Below are 22,349 nucleotides of genomic sequence, written 5' to 3'. Positions count from 1 at the left end.
ATGGCCCCTCTCCACACCACACACAGGTAAACAGCCTTTCTATGCCAAGCCAGGCTTTTTGGGAGTCCTCCATTTTACAGCCTGCCATCGCCAGTTTGTCTGCTTTTTTTCTCGCTCCTACTTCAGTCCTCCGCCAACACAAAGATGATAGCGGCACCTCAAACATCTACGCAGATTAGTGTAGTTACCACTAATTAAGTACAGCAGATGACTGGCAGCCATGTTTAAAAACATTCACTTTCTAAATTCAGTCCAATTAGGCCAACAGTCATATGGCAAAAGTCTGCACAGGGGATGTTAGTTTTTGTTTTAATCAGTGGGAAATACTATTAAAAATGAGGGCAGTTATATAACTTGAACAAAAATACTTATATTAATAATTCTAAAATAGTTTGCAGCACAAGTATACTTCAAAAATTATACAGTAATTGCAAAACAAAATGGTGAATGTCAATTTATGACATACCAGCTGCTAGGTTTTCCTCTCCACTGCTGACAGCTTTCCTTTTAGCTGATCCCAGACCTTCACTGCTCTAAGTTTTTTTTAAATTATCAGTCTATAGTTACCTTCTTTGAGTGGATAAACTGTAAACTGGGCAAGTTAAATCTGGGCAGTGTACCAGGCAGGCACTGTTAACCCAAAAATATGCTTTCCATTGTGTGTGTAGCTGGATGTCCACTCCTTTCTTTTCCTTCACTCTCCTCGTACTTGGTCAATTGATAGTTTTCATAAACATAACAATAAGCTGATGAATTGTATAATGAGTCAATTTACTTAGATAACTGAAGTTTAAAATTCCAGAGGGTCACCTCATAGATACAAACGGGTGGTGCTGCTAATTTGTGATAATGCTTCAAATTAAATGAACTGTTTAAATTCAACATATGCTGAGCTGCTAAGATACTGAGTGCCAGTTTGTTGATTATACTCACAGCCTGTTATCGAATTCTGAACCTGTCAGTCACAGCTGTCACTCACAGCTCTGAAGGGTGATACATAATGGCCACCCACCCAGGGAGGCAGGGTGTCAGTCACTATGATATACTACTCTTGGGAGGCAGGTTTTACACAAGCATCCCATGGAATGGAAACAATCGGAGTGTACGCCTGTATGCAAGAGGAGAGGATTACAAATGCAACAGCAAGTTCAATTCAACAAATTCAGAGAAAAAGAGTCAGAATTATAAATGGGCTCAATGAGAATGTATTTCTTCTTTTGTCTTTGTCTTCCCTGTAGAGAGCGCAGAGAAAGCCCAGTCCAGTCAGCGGTCCCGGGCTTTCTCTTCAGACGCCAGGCCGACCCAGAGATGCTAGAACAATCGAGAGCTGCACAGAGGCTGGAGTGGACTCTGCGGGACCTAAAGGATCGAGTGAAGCACAGAGCTACACGAGACGCAAAGGCCTCAGGTAAAAACTACAGCACGCTCTGTAAGTATTAGCACTGTAGAACCTGCACAGCTAGACCAATGAGGGAATAGCTGGAGGTGAAGGGACGACGTGTTCTTTCCTGGCGGTTGAATGAAAGATTTTAATTATCAAACTCCGCACACGAACAGAGCACAATTATGTTTAGGAATATACTGGGTCTGTTGCCACGGGTCGGATATGGATTGACCTGCCCCATATCCCGCTTACAACTGGCCTGAAACAGATCAGTAATATTCCTAATATTCTCCGTTCGTAAACGGGGCCGTTTTGAACGCTTAGTGGTTACTCTCGTTCCACTCGTTGATCTGACTCCATTTAAAATATAATTTAGAAATTTGGGTTTGCACTTACGCGGACCTCGTGAGTGATTACATTCGACTTGTACCTGCGCCACCATTACTCAATAGATGCTCCCGGGATTAGCATTACTGCTGAAATCTCAGTTCGGTGGAGAACTCAGAGGCTGAGGGTCCAATCAACACAATACATGCAAACCTGCCATGATATTTGCGAGCCCAGGTCGGCGTAGCATTGTCTGGGCTCCTTAGAGCTAATTTGGTAGGAACCGGCGTAACGCCCATGGGTTCCCTTCGCACCAGATTACAAGAGCCTTGCGTCGCCCGACCCTTTAAGGGACAGAAATTGCTGGCCTCACAACTTAGAACTATCACAGGTGTACCGCCCCGCCGATCGGTCGGTCTTTTGGCCACCATTTCCCCCTGAGTATTTCAGTTGTAATTTAGGCTGAAAAGGTACAAGATGAATTAGAGTCATGGAGATCACGCAAGTTACAAACAAAATAGTTTATTCGCAGACAGGTAGGTTATTAGCGTAGAATATCAGTCAATTACAATTAGACAAATGAAAGATAAATAGAATAGAGTGAAATCTTACCCAGCCTGCTTTCGCTACACACATATACAAAGTATGCACAGTGTGGGAAATCGAGTGCGATCTTCCACTGCTACACATACATACATACATACATACCCAAGACATGTTGTGTGGGAAGTCGAATACGATCTTCCCGATACTTACATACACGCATACCTACATAAGACATGTTGTGTGGGAAGTCGAATACGATCTTCCCAGATTGGTCTGTCTCCCTTGCTTTTATGCCAAATCACACGTTTGAAACCAGGCGGCAGTGCCATAAATCAACCTGGAGGGGTGGTCAAATCTGGAATTTAGACCCCCACCGTTGGGGGTTGTTGAGTAGGGAAAATGAGATGATTACCAGGAGAGGACGTGTAGGTTTTCCCTTGAGTTATTTAAACTATGGTTAATTAAAATCCATTTGGTATGAAATGTATCTCATCTGATTCGTTGACTTTACTGGATCACATCCATACCAAACAGATTATCCTAATGTTTTGTTATGGTGCAGTTATCATGAAACTTCCCTCCTGATTATCCATTTTACATGCAATTCCTGTTACCATTACATAAGACTTAATGCAATAATACAAGGATCACATGGGCAATGTTTTCAAGGTGTTACCGGGTCTATTTACCATCTAAACAACAGTTTTGAGGTTTTCATTCAAGAGAGTAGTCCCTGGGGTAATGACAGCAGTGCCCAAAGGAGGGCACTGTGGTACTGCCCGGAGTCTTTCCCCCTGGAAGTGACCAGGTGTGGGGCCATAAGATGTTAGGCACATTCCTTTCCCGGGAGTTTTAATGGCCCACATGGCCTAATTGCCCGGGAACCGCTCATCCACCCACCATATATCTCTCCTTTATCATCTTCGTGTCACTGGTCTGGAACTCCTCAAAAGGTACTACAAACAGTATTGTCCTTTGTCCCTTTTGACACCCACCAGAACCCCCACCTCACAAATGGCAGAGTCAACCCCCAGCTCACAGGCTCTTCACAGATGGCAGCCCTTCCTGACCTTAACCACTATGCTACAGGCCGCCCCATCATATCTATGAATGCTGTAGTTGGGAGTTTTCATGATAACTGCATTATGCTGTAAATATGTCTTTGTGCCTCTCATGGTAATATACCTTTTGGATAAACCTGATTTGGGTGAATGAAAGGAAAGGAGACATCCCAGACTGTTTGGTTTCTTCTCCTTATCTCCGAAATCCAGTTCTAAACAGTGAGTCACCCATCTATAATTTACAGCCAGGCCCACCCGGCAGGGGGCTAAAACACCTGGCTTCTACAGAGACTTTTTGTCCAGTTTCCCCTCGGCTCCTGAATGGTTGTGATATCAAAAGGTAGACTGTTACAAAAACTAGACCATTACACCAGTCGCACTGAACCAATCAGAATAACACCAAACATCACTATATTCTGACCTGGGATTATCATGAAACATCTTTATACCATCTCCAATATTCCTGTTCTGGAATGTGAGAAAATCCTTCTCTAGCTCTCCCCCACAGGCATGTGTGCCAATGGTGGGGGCTAACAATGTAGGAGGGGGGAAGTCAGCAAGCTGACCAGCGCATGAGACCAAATGTTCCTTATGACCGGCTTACAGCACAGTGAACAATTTTTGTTATTTTGATTCTGTATTCTAGCACAGTGTTTCTCAACTCCAGCTCAGGTGTGTGAGCTCCTGGTTGCAACAAAAACCTTGGCAAGTGGCTTCCGAGGACCAGAGTTGAGAAACACTGTTCTAGCACGTTGAATTTGAAAAGAAACAATGGATATGAGGTTAAAGTGCAGACTGTCAGCTTTAATGTGTGTGTATTTACATCCATATTGGTTTAAATATGTAGGAATTGCAGTCCTTTTTATCCATAGTCAGGGCGCAATATTATTTGGGATAAATGATTAGTAAGGTGGGTTCAATTGTTTCCTTAGTGCTGGTTTAAGAGAGCTTTTTTAATTTTTAATTTATTTGTCAACATGAGGTTCTGCCAGTGAAGCTCAAAGAAGCCATTATGAGGCTGAGAAGTATTAAAAAACTGTCAGAGACACAGGCCAAACAATAGGCTTACCAAAATAAAATGTTTGGAACATCATTAAGACCATACTGATCCTTGAATATTAATGAATGAACATGTATAATGCTGCTGAGACTATATTAAGAGCAGTCTGCACACAAGCTATTCTTTTGTTACTTTGGTGTGGAGCTGGGGCCAAGGATTCACTGACAATCGACCCAACAGCTCATAAGGATTTTTGGCAAAATATAAATTACAGATATGAATGACAGATATCTCCCTGTGCTTACTAAATTCAATACCTTTATTTTTTTTATGGTTCCAGAGTTTCCTACACTAAAGGAAGTGGAACTTGTTATGAACCTGTCAGGGTGCCACCGTCCCATTCCCAAAAATTCATGTCCCACGGACCGGCAGTCGAGAAAGTATCGCACCATCTCTGGAGTCTGCAACAACAGGTCAATTTCCTCCCTACATATTCTCATTCCTTACATTAAACCTGACAACACCACTCAGATGCTATACAGTAAGTAATTCAAAAAATATATCAGTGAATTAATATTAATGTGTTTTTACATCAGGGATTGTGTCATGGGTGCCACAGTTGCGTGTGAAGTGTACTCTAATCTCGATGAGTGCCCAGCTCAGCTAGCAAACTGCAGAGTGAAAAGAGTGGCAGCTGGCAGCATAGGCTTCAGAGGATAGACTGTGCTGGTTGATTGATTATGCTATGGTGGTTAGACAATCCTATTTTATAAAACTGGCCATTTCCAATTGGGAGGAAAATTAAATTTGTCATTAAAAGTTGTATTAAGAATGTGTGATAAATGTGTCACTTTCAATGAGTAGATTTAATTGAGGGAGAATAAAATGGATTTTAAAAAGTACAGCGGTGTTTACAGTGCCAGATTATAGATATATTTTTCTCTCTTTTGAGAAAGGTCAAAAATGAACTTTTATTTTAATTAACATTACTGTTGCTCACAGAAATGGCTTCCTAATGTACACATGAGAACCTTGTAGCACACTAAGGAGCTGAGAATGGAGTAACTTTAACATTTTAGATTAATTTGCCTTTTATTTTGGTCTTTTCTCTCAAAGACTTTTGTATGCAAAGCCATTCGAAACTTGCCATAAAACAGTAAAATGTTCATATGCTTCTAAGTTGGCTCTTGATGTGGAGAATTAATGAGCAGCCTGTTGAGTAGGATGTGAGGGCGCAAGTCTGGATTTATGCAGGCATTCATGTAACAGTAAAACCCGACTGACAACACCACCGTGGCGTGTGGTTTGAATGCAGGGACTGTGTAGAGAAGATGTAGATGGTGTAGCTGGTGTAAGGTGGGTGTTTAGTCAGTGTTATGCTAGAGTGGAGAAAGGTTAAAGTGGGTGCGCAGATGGTTTGTAGGAGACTACCTACATGTATGGCCCTGTTACTCACTAGAGTCCTAGGGGGCCAAGAACTACTGGCCTCCCAGGTGTGAAGACAGTCTGGCCAATCAGTAGCACTAATTGTACAGTTACTTGGGAGAAAAGGAAAGGAGGGCAACCCTGGTGTAAAATCCAGCTACCAGCTGTTTAAAAACATAGCCTGAGCTGATCAAACTAAGTTAAGTATGGAGCTAGTGTGAATTGGTCCACCAGCTTCCAGCTGTTTCAAAACTTGGTGTATGGTTTACGCATAGACAAAATGGAGGCAGGAACATACACACAGCTCAAGAAAATCACGGCCATTGGATTGGAGGGCAAAACCCTGGTGTAAAATCCAGCTACCAACTATTTCAAAACATTGCTTGAGCAGATCAAATCATGTTAAGTATGGTTTGTGCATGGGCAAGATGGAGGCAGGTGCATACACACAGCTCAGCTTGCGAGAGTGTAGCGACGTAGTAACAGCAGTCTTCCCCCCCTGCAGGGACCACCCTTCCTGGGGCACGGCAAACATCGCCCTGGCCAGGTGGCTGCCGTCGGAGTACGAGGACGCAGAGCAGTCCCCCCGCGGCTGGAGCAAAAGCCCCCTCTACCGCGGCTTCCCCCTGCCCCTGGTGAGGAGCGGCTAGCTCCGCGCATGGCTAGCTACACACAAAATCATCAACGGTCACCAGGCACAAATTCTCTTCCATCACACTCACAACCACTCCACAGGGCAGCTCACGTGCGTCCACCCGAATGCCAGAAATGATTACAAACGGCAACGCGGTGCAAATAACACAGGCTCCGACGATAAAGAGTTGCAGAGGGGCAGGAAATAAACCGCCCGCATTTGAAGCCTGAAAATATGTCAACATTCCACAGTCTTAATGGTTACAGTGCCATCATTTATAGATGCTTTGCTGGCTCTTTTTTACTCGGCAGGCAAATATATGCCCCGTTGTCGAGATTCTGGTCTGTTGATAACCTTTAAGGCAAAAAAAAAAAAAATTTCAGACATTAATGGCGTCGTTTCAGAGGGCTCTTGCTGACTCGGCTCCCCCTTGTGTTATTGTAACTCGCACATAAGCAGCAGTCTCCACGGGGGAGGATGGGTGGAGGGGGTGGGGTGTGGGCTTTGGCTTTTGTAAAGTAGCACTCTGCATTCCAGGCTCGTCACACAGCGAGTGTAGCTGTATCACTCTTCGGCGGATTATGATTTTCCCTTTTGAATTGACAGAATCAGAACAATTGAGCCATATACAAATAAGGACAGGCCCATTGCGAAATCTGCATATATATTGTGGAATTATGCATCGAGAGAAACACAAACGCCCTCCTTGTTTAAAACGACACCTGAGAAAATGCATAAGCGAAGACGAAGGCAGAATGCAAAATCGAGCCGTTGTGTTTTTGTTTGTTTTCGAGGTTTGATGGTTGTCTACTCTCTGCATGTTAACAGGTCAGGGAAGTCAGCAATGTGGTAATGCGCGACTCTGGCGGGGGCCTGGTGGAGGATGAGACTTATTCCCAGATGCTGGTGGACTGGGGCCAGTACGTGGCCCACGACATCGCCTTTACCCCGCAGAGCGCGAAACAAGCGGCCGACCCGGCACAGCCAGACTGCTCCTGCACCTGTGAAAACACCAATCTCTGCTTCCCTATCCAGGTGCCACATCGCATCCACGCCGCCACCAGCCCCCCCACGGATAATTTCATTTCTGCTTCTGTGGCTGTGTCTGTGTGCTTACAAAACAATGCTGAATTTCTTTATTCATCTCTCTAGGGGCAATTTCATTTTGGGCAGAGAGAGATAAAATGAGAGAGAGAGTGTGTGTGTGTGTGTGTGTGTGTGTGTGAGAGAGAGAGAGAGAGAGAGAGAGAGAGAGAGACAAAGAGACAATATATATCCATGCTTAGAACATATTTTTCATGTAATACTACTCTAATAGAACGTCTAACTGACATTTCAGAGAGTCTTCGGATATTCTATTACCAGTGCAGCATTATGACATCTCACACAACTGACCATAGCATCGATTTTGTGTAAATTCAGATTTACGAAACAATCCTTGAATTTCACAGTTGAGTGTTTGTTTTCCACGAAAGGGCAGTAGATTCCTTTTTGAAAATGTAATAATGAATGTATGATATAGTATGTAATAATTAATGTGGTTCCATTCTTTTTGCTCCGATATTAGAGATTCTGTTATTTTTGCTCTGATGGTAGAGGTTCTGCTATTTTTGCTCTGATGGTACAGATTCTGTTCTTTTTGCTCTAATGTTGGCGGTTCCGCTCTTTTTGCTCAGATGGTAGAGGTTCTGTTCTTTTTGCTCAGATGGTAGAGGTTCTGTTCTTTTTGCTCAGATGGTAGAGGTTCTGTTCTTTTTGCTCTGATGGTAGAGGTTCTGTTCTTTTTGCTTTGATGGTAGAGGTTCAGTTCTCTTCCATTTACATTTTTGCCTATAGCAATGCTATTATCTACTGTACAGAGATTTGCAGATTATATTTTACATTACAATCATTTGGCAAACATTCAAAATATACAGTGAAGGGCATCAATGTTACTCTCAGGAATACAACAATGCAATGCTGTTAGGAAGGCACATAGGCCCATTTATACTCAATACACAAAGTTCTGTATTATTTTTAAAGGGCAGTAGATTCCTTTGTTAAAATGTAACAGTGAATGTGCACTTTTATGTGATACCTTGTCTCTGTGATGTGCCTTGTACATGCTACTAGGAATTTTATTTTCCATAGCTATTATATTTATTTTATTTCATATTCATGCAATTGCACTGGTAATTAACCGTAGAGAACTTGATTTGAGAGTGAATGTTTTCTTTTGGAGTGCATTAGTATCATGAATAGGGCATCTGGGAGTAAAGGACAGAAGTCTGAAGCAGAAATTTAAAAGTGTTTATCTCCCTCAGACACAGTGTGCTTTTCACACTTTAAATGGAGATTGCAGATAACTACATGTCAATGCTGTTTTTCAGAAATGACAGGTGTTTATGGGGTGAACAACATTGACATTTGCCAGAGGATCTTTCAGGCGGGTGTGTTTGCGTGTGTGTTTTGTTGGGGTTTGTTCAGGTGAGGGTTAGGGTTATTGAATACGGACTAACGTATAATTCTTGACTGAATTGTTACATGGTGCGTTGTGTTGGTGCAGGTTCCGCCTGGTGACCGGCTGTCGGGTCAGAGGGACTGTTTACCGTTCGTCCGTTCTTCCCCGGCATGCCCGTCCGGCGACGGTGATGTAACCTCCCTACTTCTCGACCTCCGCGCGGGACTGCCGCGGGAGCAGGCGAATGGATTCACGTCCTTCCTGGATGCCTCCACAGTATATGGCAGTAGCTCCACCCTGGAGCTCCGTCTCCGTGACCTATCCAGCCGGTTCGGCGGCCTTGACGTCAACGCTCACTTCACGGACCGTGGCCAAGCGCATCTGCCGTTCGTCCCCCACCCTCCCCACGCCTGCCTTTCTGACCCGGGGGGCCCGCCAGGCGAGAGGGGGGAGTGCTTTTTGGCCGGAGATAGCCGGGTTAATGAGGTTCTCTCCCTCACCGCCATCCACACGCTGTGGGTGAGAGAACACAACCGTCTTGGCAATGCCCTGAAATCGCTTAATCCACATTGGAGCACTGAGACCACTTACCAGGAGACCCGCAAGATAATTGGAGCTCTGCACCAGGCAAGTCCCTCCATCACACTTGCGTAGTCATAATCTTTGTCAGGGGAGTCCTGTCACACATAGGGTGATAATCTACACCACGGGGAGTCCATCTGTCGCACACAGAGTCACAATCTACATTTGGTGAGCCACTTGTCACCAACACACATAAAGACACAATCTACACTGTCACACATATGTGGAGAATGCTATATTCACTAGATATAGCAGTACTGAAATGAAACAAGTTGAAGGACAGGGAGGGTCTTCTGCAGAATTACCTGCTTTTGATCAAATGTGGTGCCTGTACAGTTGGTGTCTGTGTGGGGCGTTTTCCGGAGTATAATGTGCTTGACTTCCGATGTCTTTCAGGATTTCTCACACTTTCAACAATTCTGCCAAAACCAAGGCTACTGAACTCCACATCCTGCAGGCCAAGGTGTCTGAAGGCATTTGCTTCAACCGTGCACAACACCACCTGATTATCTGAGCAAAGCAGGCAAAATAATGAGTGAAATCAGGCAGTGTAGCACAAGGTAGGAGCAAATACCTGCAGACTCTGAGGCCTGCAGAACGTGGAGTTGAGCAGCGCTGCCCTAAACCAATCTAATCTTTCATATACTATTTCCTTTTTTTAAAGTGTATTTACCTCTGCATGGCGGGGAAATCTGTCTGGCTGTCGCTAGTCATCTTTTCCTCAGTCTTCAGCTCCTTTCATAACATGAGCATCTATTATAGATGCTCTGCTTAGCCTGAAGACCAGCATCCATCTGTGTCTTGCTCTCTCCCTTTGGCAAGGTGCTGGTGAACCATTGCGTTTGAGGAAAAAATGTTCCATTTAACACAAGATTCCTCAGCCTGCAGAGTCCTGCTTTAGGTAAAAAGAAATGTGTGACTTCCACACAAATATACTTTATGATTTTGATACGAAAGTGATTGAATGATGAAGGCCAGGTCAGCTGAAATGTTATAATAATAATAATAACAAAGTATATGTGCATTTTCTTATGAGTCTCTTAGTAGTTATTAGGTGTCTGTGTCTTCTCTTTGATCTGTTAGAGGTTCTGTTCTTTTTGATCTGATGGTAGAGGTTCTGTTCTCTTTGCTCTGATGTTAGAGGTTCAGTTTTTTTTGCTCTCATGGTAAAGGTTCTGTTCTTTTTGCTCTCATGGTAGAGATTCTGTTCTCTTACAGTACGTATGCGTTTTGGCATATAGCAGATGCTTTTACCCTGAGCACTTTGCACATTATGTTTTACAATCATTTGGCAGACATTCAGAATGTACAGTGGAGAGCATCGTTATAACTCTCAGGAATACAACAATGCAATTCCGCCAAGAGGCAGAGTGCCATTTACAATCACTAAGTGTTATGTTAACCTAACAAATAACCATTTGTAGTGTAACAAATGCAGGTATTATTAGACAGCTGATATCATCTCACACAGATATAACTACAAAATTATTCAAGGAAAGAAATAGAAAAAACACGGGATACCTAAAGTCATGGTGCAATCTGAAGAGGAGAGTGGGATTCAGTCTCTCCAGACCAAACAGGACACGTGACCAGGAAGTACAGGCATGGGGTGGGGGGGTGCCCTTGTAGTTGCATCTTGTAGTTGTATGGGGTCAGATGATATTCTGAAGATATAACAAGAGCTATCCATCCCTTTTAGGCTAGAGTCAAGGTTTGTATTTTGATGTACGCAGCCAGTGTTGGTCAAAGGAACAGCAGCATTCTGGACAGGCTGCAGAGGTCTGATGGCAGAAGCAGGGAGGCCAGTAAGAAAGGAGATGTGTGTCTATTTACAACGCTGGGTATTTTTACTGAAACAGGTTAAGTACTGTCATCAAGAGTACAATGGCACTGCCCCTGCTATGACTCAACCCCACAATCTTCAAGATGCCAGCCCAGTTCCTTTATCATTATGTTACACTGCTGTCTGTGATGTGTCCTTCAGACATGTTGAAGTGAGACCTGAATGTCAGATGGAGGGAAACAGACAGTATCGTCAGCACAGAATTGAGTATGAGAGCCATGGGAGGAGATGACAGGCCCAAGAGATTACATGTGAAGGGACAAAAGGATGGGCCCAAGCACAGAGCCGTGGGGGACACCTCTAGGAATATCGTGGGCAGAAGACAAGCTGCTATCCCAGGAAATCTGAAAGATTGACCAGAGATATAGAATCCAATCCACTACTATCTATGGTGCCAAAAACTGCTGAAAGGTCCAGGATTTGAACAGAATAGTGGGGTGCTCTAACTGACTTGAGTGCTTTGGTGAGGGACAGGAAGGCAGACTCCAGACTTGTGGTTGAGTGACCAAACTTGCCCGGCCGACTGGAATATGTTGAGAGGGGTGAATTAATTGTGTAGCTCTTTTTATTGAGAAACTGCTATACAGGAAAGGGGTAAGAGGGATCCATGAGAGCCAAAGACGGAGCAGAACAGACAGAGGGAGAAAAGCCAAAAGCAGACACACTTCTTTCACTTTATTCACTTCCTGCACTCAGATTCTAGCATGAATAACACTCCAACTCAGAGACATAGTGGAAGGAGGGAAGATTGGCAGAGGCTATCCAAGGGCGGACAGTGATTGGTGATTCTAATCGATGCAATGAACGCAAGTGTTTCACCCGTCCGTCCGTTTGTGTGTGTATCAGTACTTTGTATGCAAAGAAGCTCAGTGCAGCCCTTGTATTTTTTATCCTGTAGGCTTTACAGAGTCCTTTTCCCAGAGGTATATGGTAGTCTGGACCAGTTCTGGGGGGCATGCATAAAGTGGGAGCAACAGTGATTCATCATGAGGAGTGGCAGAAATTTGTGGGTTTCTCAGAAGCATTCTCGAATGTGGAAGTAGCGGTGTGAGATTAATTTACTTTTGTTGGATGCCTTGGAGGAGTTTGCCAACTAAATGAGATGCATGCGTCTCCCTGTCTAGGTGAGCCAGAAGGTGAGTGTGCTTGGCTCATAACTTAATCTGAGAACTTTCAGGGGTGGGTATAATCCACATTGTAAACTGAAATGTGAGACTCACATGTTGATTGCTGTCAATTTGTGTGCTTTATTGCGATTATTCACCTGAGCGTAGGTTTATTTTTGAGCTATATGTTTGTGTACTCTGTCTGCAAGCCTGGTGGCCGTACAGCGAGTTCGCAATTTAATAAAAGGTATACCCGTGTCTTTTGTGTTGCTGCTCCTGGGAAGTTGAATCCTGTGACAGAAGCTGGCAGTTTGAGGAAAGGTTTGCTTTGTTGTGACAATTCTAGTGTAGCATTCGGCAGAACCTCCCAGGTAGCGTTAACATCATGGTTGAGGAACCAGAGACAAAAACATGCAGTGAGGAACAACAATGGTGCAGTAAAGGATGGTAATGATGGTACCGTAGTTCTTAGAGTAGTTTCGTGTTTCATTTGCCGCTCCCTCCTCAGGAGACCTGCCGACCAGTGGCAAATTTGTATATACACTCAGTGAGCACTTTATTAAGTCGATCTGTACACCAGCTTGTTAATGCAAATATTTAAGCAGCAACTAAATGCATACAAGCGTGGAGACGGGGTCGAGGTTCAGCTGTTTTTTTAGACCAAATGTCAGAATAGGAAAGAAATGTGACTTTGACCAAGGAATTATTGTTGGTGCTGAGTATCTCAGAAACTGCTGATCTTCTTGGAATTTCACGCACAACAGTCTCTAGAGTTTGCAGAGAATGGTGCGAAAAACTAAAAATATTCAGTGAGCAGCAGTTCTGTGGACAGAAACACGTTGTTAAGGAGAGAGGTCTCTCATTAATCAACTGAATCATGGTTATATTTTGTTCCTATTTATATACAACTCAGATAAGTTAAATATGGATTTATTTTAAAGGGGTGCAATTTCTGTCTCTTTTTTCTCAGAATGTGGAGAGACAAAAATGTGAAATCACAATCACAGCCTTTAATCGCTGACCCTTGAGTAATTTGGTAAGATGTGAAAAATGCAGGCTTTTATACTGTTATCATATCCATGACTTTTTTTCTATTATTTCTTCCTTTCTCTTCCGTTCTCTTGCACTCAGCTCCTGGTTTTCCCTTCCCATTAAGTTTCTCCACCTCCTACTCCTTATATGTATTTGGTTCCTGTCTCTTGTAATTTATTTCACCTGTTCCTCTTTGTGTGCTCATTTGTAATGTATTTAAAGGTACAATAGGTAATTTCGGACATCTAACAGTCAGGAGAGCAACAAACATCCTCAAACCACAACACTGTTTATCCCTCCCCCTTCTCTGTGCACACACTGACATTGAACCCCCCCCCCCCCTCCCAATCAGCTGGAGTTCTTGTACAGCTATACAATGTTTTAGTACAGAGCGAGACTACGTCAACTGTGTTGAAACCCATATTTTAGGACTATAAACAGGCAGACGGTGAGTTAACATGTTGGTGAGCCTTTTTCTGAACCTGTACACTGAAGCCTCCATTGTCTCATATTCAGGATGGAAAAGGAAGGTTCATCACCTATGACAATGAAGAAAAATAATAATCTGTTCATTCAGATTAGAGCTGCTAGCATTAAAGTGGGAGTGGCAGACCAGTTTAAAGACTATTTATGGGGTGCTAGCTCCAAGTGCTAGTTCCAGGCATTTACAGACCATCGTCATTTAAAAAAATCAAATAAGGCTTGGTCAAATAATATCCAATAATAATAATATCCAATTTGTGTCATGGCTAAGCAACATGCAAGAACATTTTTGTATTCTTATCATTGATTTCTCTCACAGGCCTAATTTCAGGCAACTGTCCTAAGTGAAGATGCCCATTATAATACAGTATACAGAAAGTATTCAGACCCCTTCAATTTATTGTGTCGTAGATTTAATTTTAAATTGATAAAAATGCCATTTTGCCCATGAATCTACACTCAATAACTCATAATGACAAAGTGAAAACATGTTTTTAGACATTTTTGCAAATTTATTAAAAATTAAAAACAAAAATCTCTCATTTACATAGGTTTTCAGACCCTTTGTTATGACACTTCAAATTGTGGTCAGGTGCATCCTCTTTCTTTTAATTATCCTTCAGATATGTCTAGGACTTGATTGGAGTCCACCTGTAGCAAATTTAATTGATTGGACATAGTTTACAAAGGCACACACCTGTGTATATAAGATCCCACAATTCACACTGCATGTCAGGACAAGCCATGAAGTCAAAGGAACTCTCTTTAGACAAAATTGTGGGGAGGCATAGATCAGGGCAACAGTATAACATTTTTTCTAAAGCTTTGAGTGTTCACATGAGCACAGTGGCCTCAATAATTATGAAATGAAAGAAATTTGGAACCACCGGGATTCTTCCTAGAGTTGACAGTCTGGCTAAACTGAGTAATCGGACAAGAAGGGCCTTGGTCAGGGAGGTAGCCAAAAATCCAACAAACCTGATGACCAACAAACAGAGCTTCAGGAGTCCTCAGCAGAGACGGGAGAACCTACTGAAAGGACGACCATCTCAGCAACACTCTATCAATCAGGTCTTTATGGTAGAGTGGCTAGAGGGAAGCCACGCTTGAGTAAAAGGCATATTACAGTCTGCTTGGAGTTTGAGAGCATGAGAGAAAAAGATTCTCTGGTCTGATGAGGCAAAATTAGAACTCCTTGGGCAGGACTCCAAGCACTATATCTGGCACTGCTCATCGCCTGGCTAATACCATCCCTACAGTGAAGCATGGTGGTGGTGGCATCATGCTATGGGGGTGTTTTTTAATGGCAGAGACAGGTAGACTGGTCAGAATTGAAGGAAGGATGAATGGAGTCAAATACAGAGAGGTCCTTGAAGATAATCTGCTCCAGAGTGCATGTGATCTCAGACTGGGGTAACAGTTCACCTTTCAGCACTACAATTACCCGAAACATACAGCCAAGACAACGCTGGAGTGGCTTTGGGACGAGTCTCTTGCTGTGGCCCAGCCAAAGGCCAGATTTAAACCCCATAGAATCTGTGGACAGAACTGAAGATGGCAGTTGACAGATTCTTTCCATCCAAACTGACGGAGCTTGAGAGGACCAGCCCAGAAGAATGGGATAAACTGCCCAAATTCAGGTGTGCAAAGATTGTAGAGACTTACCCAAGAAGACTCAAAGCTGTAATTGCTGCCAAAGGGGCTTCTACAAAGTACTGAATTAATAAGTTAGTCTGAATACTTACATAAAGGAGATATTTCAGTTCTTCATTTTAAATACATTTGCAAACATTTCTAAAGACATGTTTTCACTTTGTCATTATCGATTCTTGAGTGTAGATTTATTGGGGGAAATGGGAATTTTATCAATTTAAAATTAAATCTACAATACAATAAAGTGTGCAAAAAGTGAATGGCTCTGTATACTTTCTGAAGCCACTGTAAATAGTACTGTAGATGGGTTCTGTTGGATAGATGGCCAATGGAATTAAAAAGAAGAAGGGACAACTGATGCTAGGTTTGGTAGACTGCAATTCATTCGTTTTTGGCAAAACATAATATGGCGGACCATTGATAAACTTTCTCTTTTTTTTCTCCTGAATAGTCCACTAAAAGAAAAAATATTTGAGATATATATGCAGTTCAGCTGCTGACTCTTGATTCATATTTGATCTGCAGGGCCTAGTTTGAAAGTTTGATCCAAGCTCTCTTGGTCCAGCGAGCTATACAGACATGCAATGCAAGGCCTTTGTTAACATGTCTTGGAAGACAGGTCGGGACCACTCATAACTCGGAAAATCGTAAAAAGAGAAAATCTCTCGTTTTAAGAGATTTAAGTGATTTTAGAGCAAATCTCTTTATACAAGTGGTTCTTGCATGTTTGTAGCAACTAAACTGTTGGACTGATATGAAAAGGGAAGATTTCACTCTTTAATATTTCTTTTTGCTCTGCATGAACCCCAATGGTATATCTCCCTGTGGTCTCTCACACAGAATTTGAGCTTTTCTTTGATGCAATGCATGGGGTATAGACTGTTTCCTGTTTCGGTTCATGATATTCAACACACTAAATACAAAGCTGAATGTTGTGAGAGACAAACAATTCTGAATCATATGGCTGGTTTGGCAGCGAACTACCTGCAAAGATGCAATCCAAGTCAGGGCCAACCTCCAAGAAACCTGGATAAAATGACTGTGAAAAGCTTGGAAAAAAAGTTACTTGTGGAACCATGTTAAATGGTTGCCAATTATATAGCACCTTTATCCAAAGCACTGTACAATTGATGCTTCACCACACCAACGGCGATTGGCTGCCATGCAAGGCACCGACCAGCTTGTCAGGAGCATTTGGGGGTTAGGTGTCTTGCTCAGGGACACTTCGACACAGCCTGGGCAGGGGATCGAACTGGCAGCCCTCCGACTGCCAGACGACTGCTCCTACTGCCTGAGCCATGTCGCCCCAGTGACATGTTAGCAAAATCAAAGCTCCTATTAAAGTCTACAGAAAGTCTGTAGAAGGTCTACAGAAAACATTTAATTGTGTTCTTTGTTGGGGAGGCAGATATGAAACATCAAGTTAATGAGAAACTCCATGTGATTAATTCAGAAACTCAGGGAATACCCTTGTCTCTAGCTCCTACCACAAACTACAGACTCAGTTCAAAGAAGTTTAATTGTTGCACGTCAACAGTGATGCTCTAATGATGTTGGTTGTGTTTGCTTGCTTTCACCACTAACCCCTAATGCTACCAACTCAATCAAAATGTTAACAATTTGCATCTTACAGTACCCACTCTTCCCTAAGGCTACCCACTCACCAAAAACAAGTTTCTAGGTTCTATCAACACCTTTCTTTGTCATTGGATTGTGGTGCCCTGTGGTATTGTCACCTGAGAATGAAACTTTGAAGCTATTTTTTGTCCTGGCAGAGAAAGGACACAAGTGTGGGCACACAGTGGTGATTCAGAACGGTGGGTGAGGAGATTTAGGGATTAAGGTTCTTGGTTTGGTCTTCTAAAGCCTGTGCAGTCAAAGCCATTTTCAGTGGAGCAGAAGAGAGACAGAGAGAAAAGGCTTAAATTAGAGTAGGGGAGCAGGGCTGTCCCCCCTTTCAGAAGGAGCAGGGAGAACGGGATATATTACCTCAATATTTAAACCTTACCTACATCCCTGTGGCCACATTTTAAAGCCAACCAATCATAACCCAGGAGTTTGTAAATAGCAATAAGGGTAGATAAATTTTGGAGGGGTGAGAAAGAGCATTTCATCTCATCTCACACCTCAGAGTTAGAGTATGCCTCCTTCAGTTCCATCTTGGGATAACTACTGATCTAATCCACAATTCAAGATGGATATCCTTCAGTCCAAAAATTTGATGTCAGTAAATGAATTACTTTATATATATTATAATGTAGGAGAGAATACTTAAATGCACATTAAAGAGCTGGTTGTCAGGTAGAAGGTTGGTTATTTACTCTTGTATCTCCTCTTTCAAGATCATAACCTTCAGGGATTATATTCCTAAAGTCCTTGGACCTGAGGCTTTCTCTCAGTATGTTGGCACGTACAGAGGTTACAACAGTTCGGTGAACCCGGCAGTCTCAAACATTTTTGCCACAGCGGCGTTCAGGTTTGGACACGCAACCGTTTCAGCCATGTTGAGGAGGCTCAACGAGAGCTTCCAGGAGCATGAACTGTACCCCTCTCTGCACCTCCATCAGTCTTTCTTCAGTCCCTGGAGATTGCTGAGAGAAGGTATGTGTGCTGTCGACTAATCAGCTCTCTTCATTGTTTGTCTCTGACTAATCAGCTACTTATGTATACATTTGGGAATGCAAAATTGGGATTGGAAAGGAATAAATAAATAAATATTAGGTTGTGACGAGAGTTCACTGCCATAGTCCATATAAAAGGCATGAATACATGTTTGCATCTCATTACACCAGTCATGAACCCCAGCAATCCACATCTACATTAGCTTTCTACGCTCCTCACAATATTACAGGACTACGGTTTTGTCTCGATGGTATTTTCTGGAAACATACATTTGCATAATTTTAAATAATAAAAAACACAATTGCTGCTTCTTCTTTGAAGCTGGGGATTCAGATATTACTTCCGTTTCTACTCTATTGCAAAGCCTGAATTTATTTCGAAAATAACTTTTGTAATTCGTTGTCTGCTGTCGTGGTAGGAGGGCTGGACCCAGTTCTGAGAGGAATGCTGGGAAAGCCGGCCCTGGCTGTGACCCCTGACCACCTGATGACCTCTGAACTCACCCAGAGGTTGCTGGTCCTGTCCGCCCCTGGCTCTCTGGATCTGACCGCTTTAAATCTACAGCGAGGTCGTGATCATGGGCTCGCAGGTCAGCACCAAGTCTAGCCACCATACCTGCATGGCATCTCGAAGCTGGTCCTGCAGGGCTACAGTGTCCGCAGAGCAGATCTGGGTCAAATATATAATTGTTTTGGATTCAAATACTTTTCTGTGCTCAATCTTGCTTGACCTTGCCTGGTGCAACTAAGACAAACAAAAATGACCAGAAATGGGTTTGTACTTTCTGAGATAATTGCATAGGATCCAATAGACCAGACAAGCTCAGTTAAACATTTATTTGAATCCGGCTGTTAGCTGACCTGCAGAGACCTTGGAACATTAGAATACCTGCATAACCACTCAACACTGACATTCAGAGTATATTAATTTTCCTGCCAGGCACTTAACCATCTCATTCAGTGTTTCATCAGCCTGACTCAGCTATGAGTATAAGTCTAGAATACTTGCAATATCATGGCCCCCAGGGTACCAAATCTGAGTAGCTTTGCTGTATATGCCTCCAGTTTTTTCATAGCTCTCCACAGAAAAACCCAGCTCACAGTGGCCTACGTGCATATTCCATATTCACTATGAGAATACTGTGCACCTAGACTTTCAACAATCTACTGGGGCTAAACTAACTCCTGCTGAAACAGTGTTGAAAAATCCAAATTACTTGTCTTATCACCTCATTCTGTTTTCATTGTTGATTAGCTCTTACTGACACTTGGTTGTGTGATATTCCTTCTCCTGGAAGATACATACTGTAGTGCAATGATATTGGTCGAGTTTGCATTGGATGTCCTTGGGGTAAAGTGCACAGCTGAGTGCTGCTATGTACATATTAAGCTCCTGTGAGCATGATTATTTTCACACCTGTTTCCGCTATGTGCACACAGCCAGAGATTATTTTTTAAATCTGCTGCTAACGATGGCTTTTCTGCCTCATGGTGTATTGAAAAAAATTGCTTTTTAAAACATAACTCTTTTGTAGTGAGCACTGCTCCACACAGAACACAATTATCACTGTCTAGAGGAGAAAGGAGCAAAGATGATTCACTGCTTTAGTCAGAATCCAGTCATGATTAAGGTAATCAAGTTTGCCTGATTTCTTATTTATTATGGTTTAGTAGTAATTAATTCAGTAATTAACTTCAGAGGACTGCATTACATTAATAATACAAATCACAAAGACCTTTTTCCAAACACCAGCACATACTTTTTCAAGTTTTAAGAATATGTTCTTAAAATATGCGCCTAATAAAACATATGGCATTGTTTTAAAAAAAAATGTCACTGGTCAGTTAAAATGTACAGGTACACAGGTACAGGTTCACTGAAGCAAACGTTGTCATTATGCTGTGGAATTCTATCCACTTTGTATTGCTTATTTAGGAATTTGCCATCCTGTCACTTTTGGTTTTCAGGTTACAACGACTGGAGACTATTCTGTGGGCTGGAAAGAGTGGAAACTCTCGCTGAAATCGGATCAGTTATAAGTGACCCCGCCTTGGTGAAGAAGGTCATGGATCTGTACGGACACCCAAGTAACATAGACGTTTGGCTTGGTGGGCTTCTGGAGGACCACTTGCCAGGTGGCAGGACTGGCCCTCTTTTTGCCTGTTTGATTGGTAAACAGATGAAAGCGTTGCGTGATGGAGACAGGTAAATCTAAAACATACTGAAACTGGGAAGTGAGGTTTGCATGTGTTGAAACATATGACAGTTAAAAAAGTACATTTTAAAATATATTACATGTCTACATAATTATGCTGTTCTTTCTGATACATATGGGCATGTAGTTTTATTCTCAAACATTTCTGTTTGCTGTCCCTTGCCATAGCATGACTAGAAACACTACACATGTTTTCCGCATTCATAGCCATATATATATAGCCATATATCTGCATTTCAAAAGGCAGCAGTGGCACTATAGGCAAGCTGATTAGAAATGCCAATGCAGTCACATTCTGCTACAGAGATGTAGAATCAAAATGGTTGAAGTCATGCTGCTCTTTTGAGATGTGAGTCTAATGAGTTCAGAGCCATCAATAAGCATGTCCACTTCAGAATTTGGCTTTAACCCTGGACAACCAACAAGAGAATGATTAGCTCTCTTGGCTGGGGACCTTGGTCTTTAGCTGAGCAGGCTAATCACATCTCTTGTTGTGCCGAGCAGCTGGTAAGGGTCACTGTTTGAAAACCGCAGCTTGCCTTGCCCCATGATTAACCAGCAAGCGTCCTAAAAGAAAGAAATAACACTAAATCCATGCCTCTAACTGTTAAAAATGGATAAACAACACAGTACAGAACTGGAAAGAATAGGAACATGAAAGAAAAAATTATTTTAGACTTTCCTATTGTGTCTTGGTATAGTGTGCCTGTGAGAATCAGTTGGTAGCATGGTCAGATTAATTCAGATTAATTAAATTAATTGGATAGTTGGAGACACAATTCTCAAATTACTTTAAATCTGAATTGAATGCATTTTTATCATCAGACATTACAGTACACTTTTAATTATCCCTGACCCCCAGAACAGACCAGTCATAATTATTACATCATTATATTCATTATATAAGACAGTACATTTTGTTTTAGTTCAATCAATGAAAAAAGCCATTTGTAGGAGGTTCAAAGGTAATTGAAGGTACTGTGTTTCCCAAGCTCCCACATTGTACTATGCAATCTAATGTTCCAAGGAGATCAATGGTTTGTTTAGAAGATCATTGCAGGACTCTCAGCATTAAAGGAGTGGTGTGGTTGGTGTTTTGTAGATTCTGGTGGGAGAACAATGGAGTTTTTACACAGGCACAGAAAAGGGAACTCCAAAGACATTCATTGTCTCGGGTGATTTGTGATGGCAGTGGAGTTCGAGAGGTTCCCTCAGACCCATTCCAAAAGGCCCGCTACCCACATGACTTCCTGTCATGTGACAACATCCCTTCAATGAACCTGGAAGCATGGCGTGATGGTGCCAGCAAAGGTCACACACGATTCATATAATTTATCATCATATCTCTGCAGTATGCTGCTGTTTGATTTTACCCAGTCCTATCTCTGTAGGGATTCTGTGTTTTGTTTATCCAATCGTATCTTTGAAGGGATGCTGCTGTTTTCGTTATCCAATCATATCTCTGCACTTTCTCTTCTCCAGCTTGCGGTGATTACAAGGAACCATAAAAAGACAGAGTAATAGCTCCCAGTCTTCAGTATCAATTATTTTACCATTTCAATGAATGTTCCGCGAAGAACCGTTCGACAAAAATGAATAGACACACTAAAATTCAACAATTCTGTCCCCAGATTATTGACGGCTGTACTTTTCCTTTGTGAAGCGCTGTGAGCCTGTGGCTCACCGCCGAGGTGGAAAAGGGATATTTTGAGCTTCGTTTCACGTCACGAAGAATGAACACCGCTGTATTGCTGTATCCTGTCACCATGGGTACTGTGCGACTGGGCCGGAGGAAGCATTCTGCTGGGGAACAGGATGAAGCTCTCATCTTCCTGTCTAAAAGGGCCTGGCTTTCACAGCATCCTGCCTCTCTGACCTCGATTCTGTCAGCATTTTCACCGAGAGCAAGGGTTGCGTTTCTTCCTTCGTAAACACAGGGCTGCAAATAAATCAAAGCATTAACTTTTCTCTTTGCAAGACCGTTTTTCGGTGAACT

The 22,349-nt window shown here is 42.5% G+C and overlaps 1 protein-coding gene across 1 annotated transcript; it reads left to right on the top strand.

Moving 5' to 3' along the window:
• Nucleotides 1-22,134, top strand: tpo (thyroid peroxidase). The gene is made up of 10 exons (XM_061232444.1): nt 1-26; nt 1,239-1,408; nt 4,659-4,791; nt 6,249-6,378; nt 7,206-7,412; nt 8,923-9,444; nt 17,859-18,117; nt 18,557-18,727; nt 20,106-20,343; nt 21,456-22,134. Exons 1-10 carry the CDS (start codon nt 1-3, stop codon nt 21,682-21,684), a joined length of 2,085 nt encoding a protein of 694 aa, XP_061088428.1. The 3' UTR covers nt 21,685-22,134.
• The last annotated feature ends 215 nt before the right edge of the window (nt 22,135-22,349 follow it).

This window comes from Conger conger, chromosome 1 (genome assembly GCF_963514075.1).
Source record: "Conger conger chromosome 1, fConCon1.1, whole genome shotgun sequence".
Taxonomy (NCBI): Eukaryota; Metazoa; Chordata; class Actinopteri; order Anguilliformes; family Congridae; genus Conger; species Conger conger.
The sequence above is the reverse complement of the archived record's forward strand: the minus strand, read 5'-3'. Positions and strand labels throughout refer to the sequence as shown.

Coding starts and splice junctions, on each gene's coding strand:
- tpo (XM_061232444.1), top strand. CDS start 1: ATGGCCCCTCTCCACACCACACACAG. Junction 7,413..8,922: donor ATCTCTGCTTCCCTATCCAG/GTGCCACATCGC, acceptor GTGTTGGTGCAG/GTTCCGCCTGGTGACCGGCT. Junction 9,445..17,858: donor TAATTGGAGCTCTGCACCAG/GCAAGTCCCTCC, acceptor TCCTCTTTCAAG/ATCATAACCTTCAGGGATTA.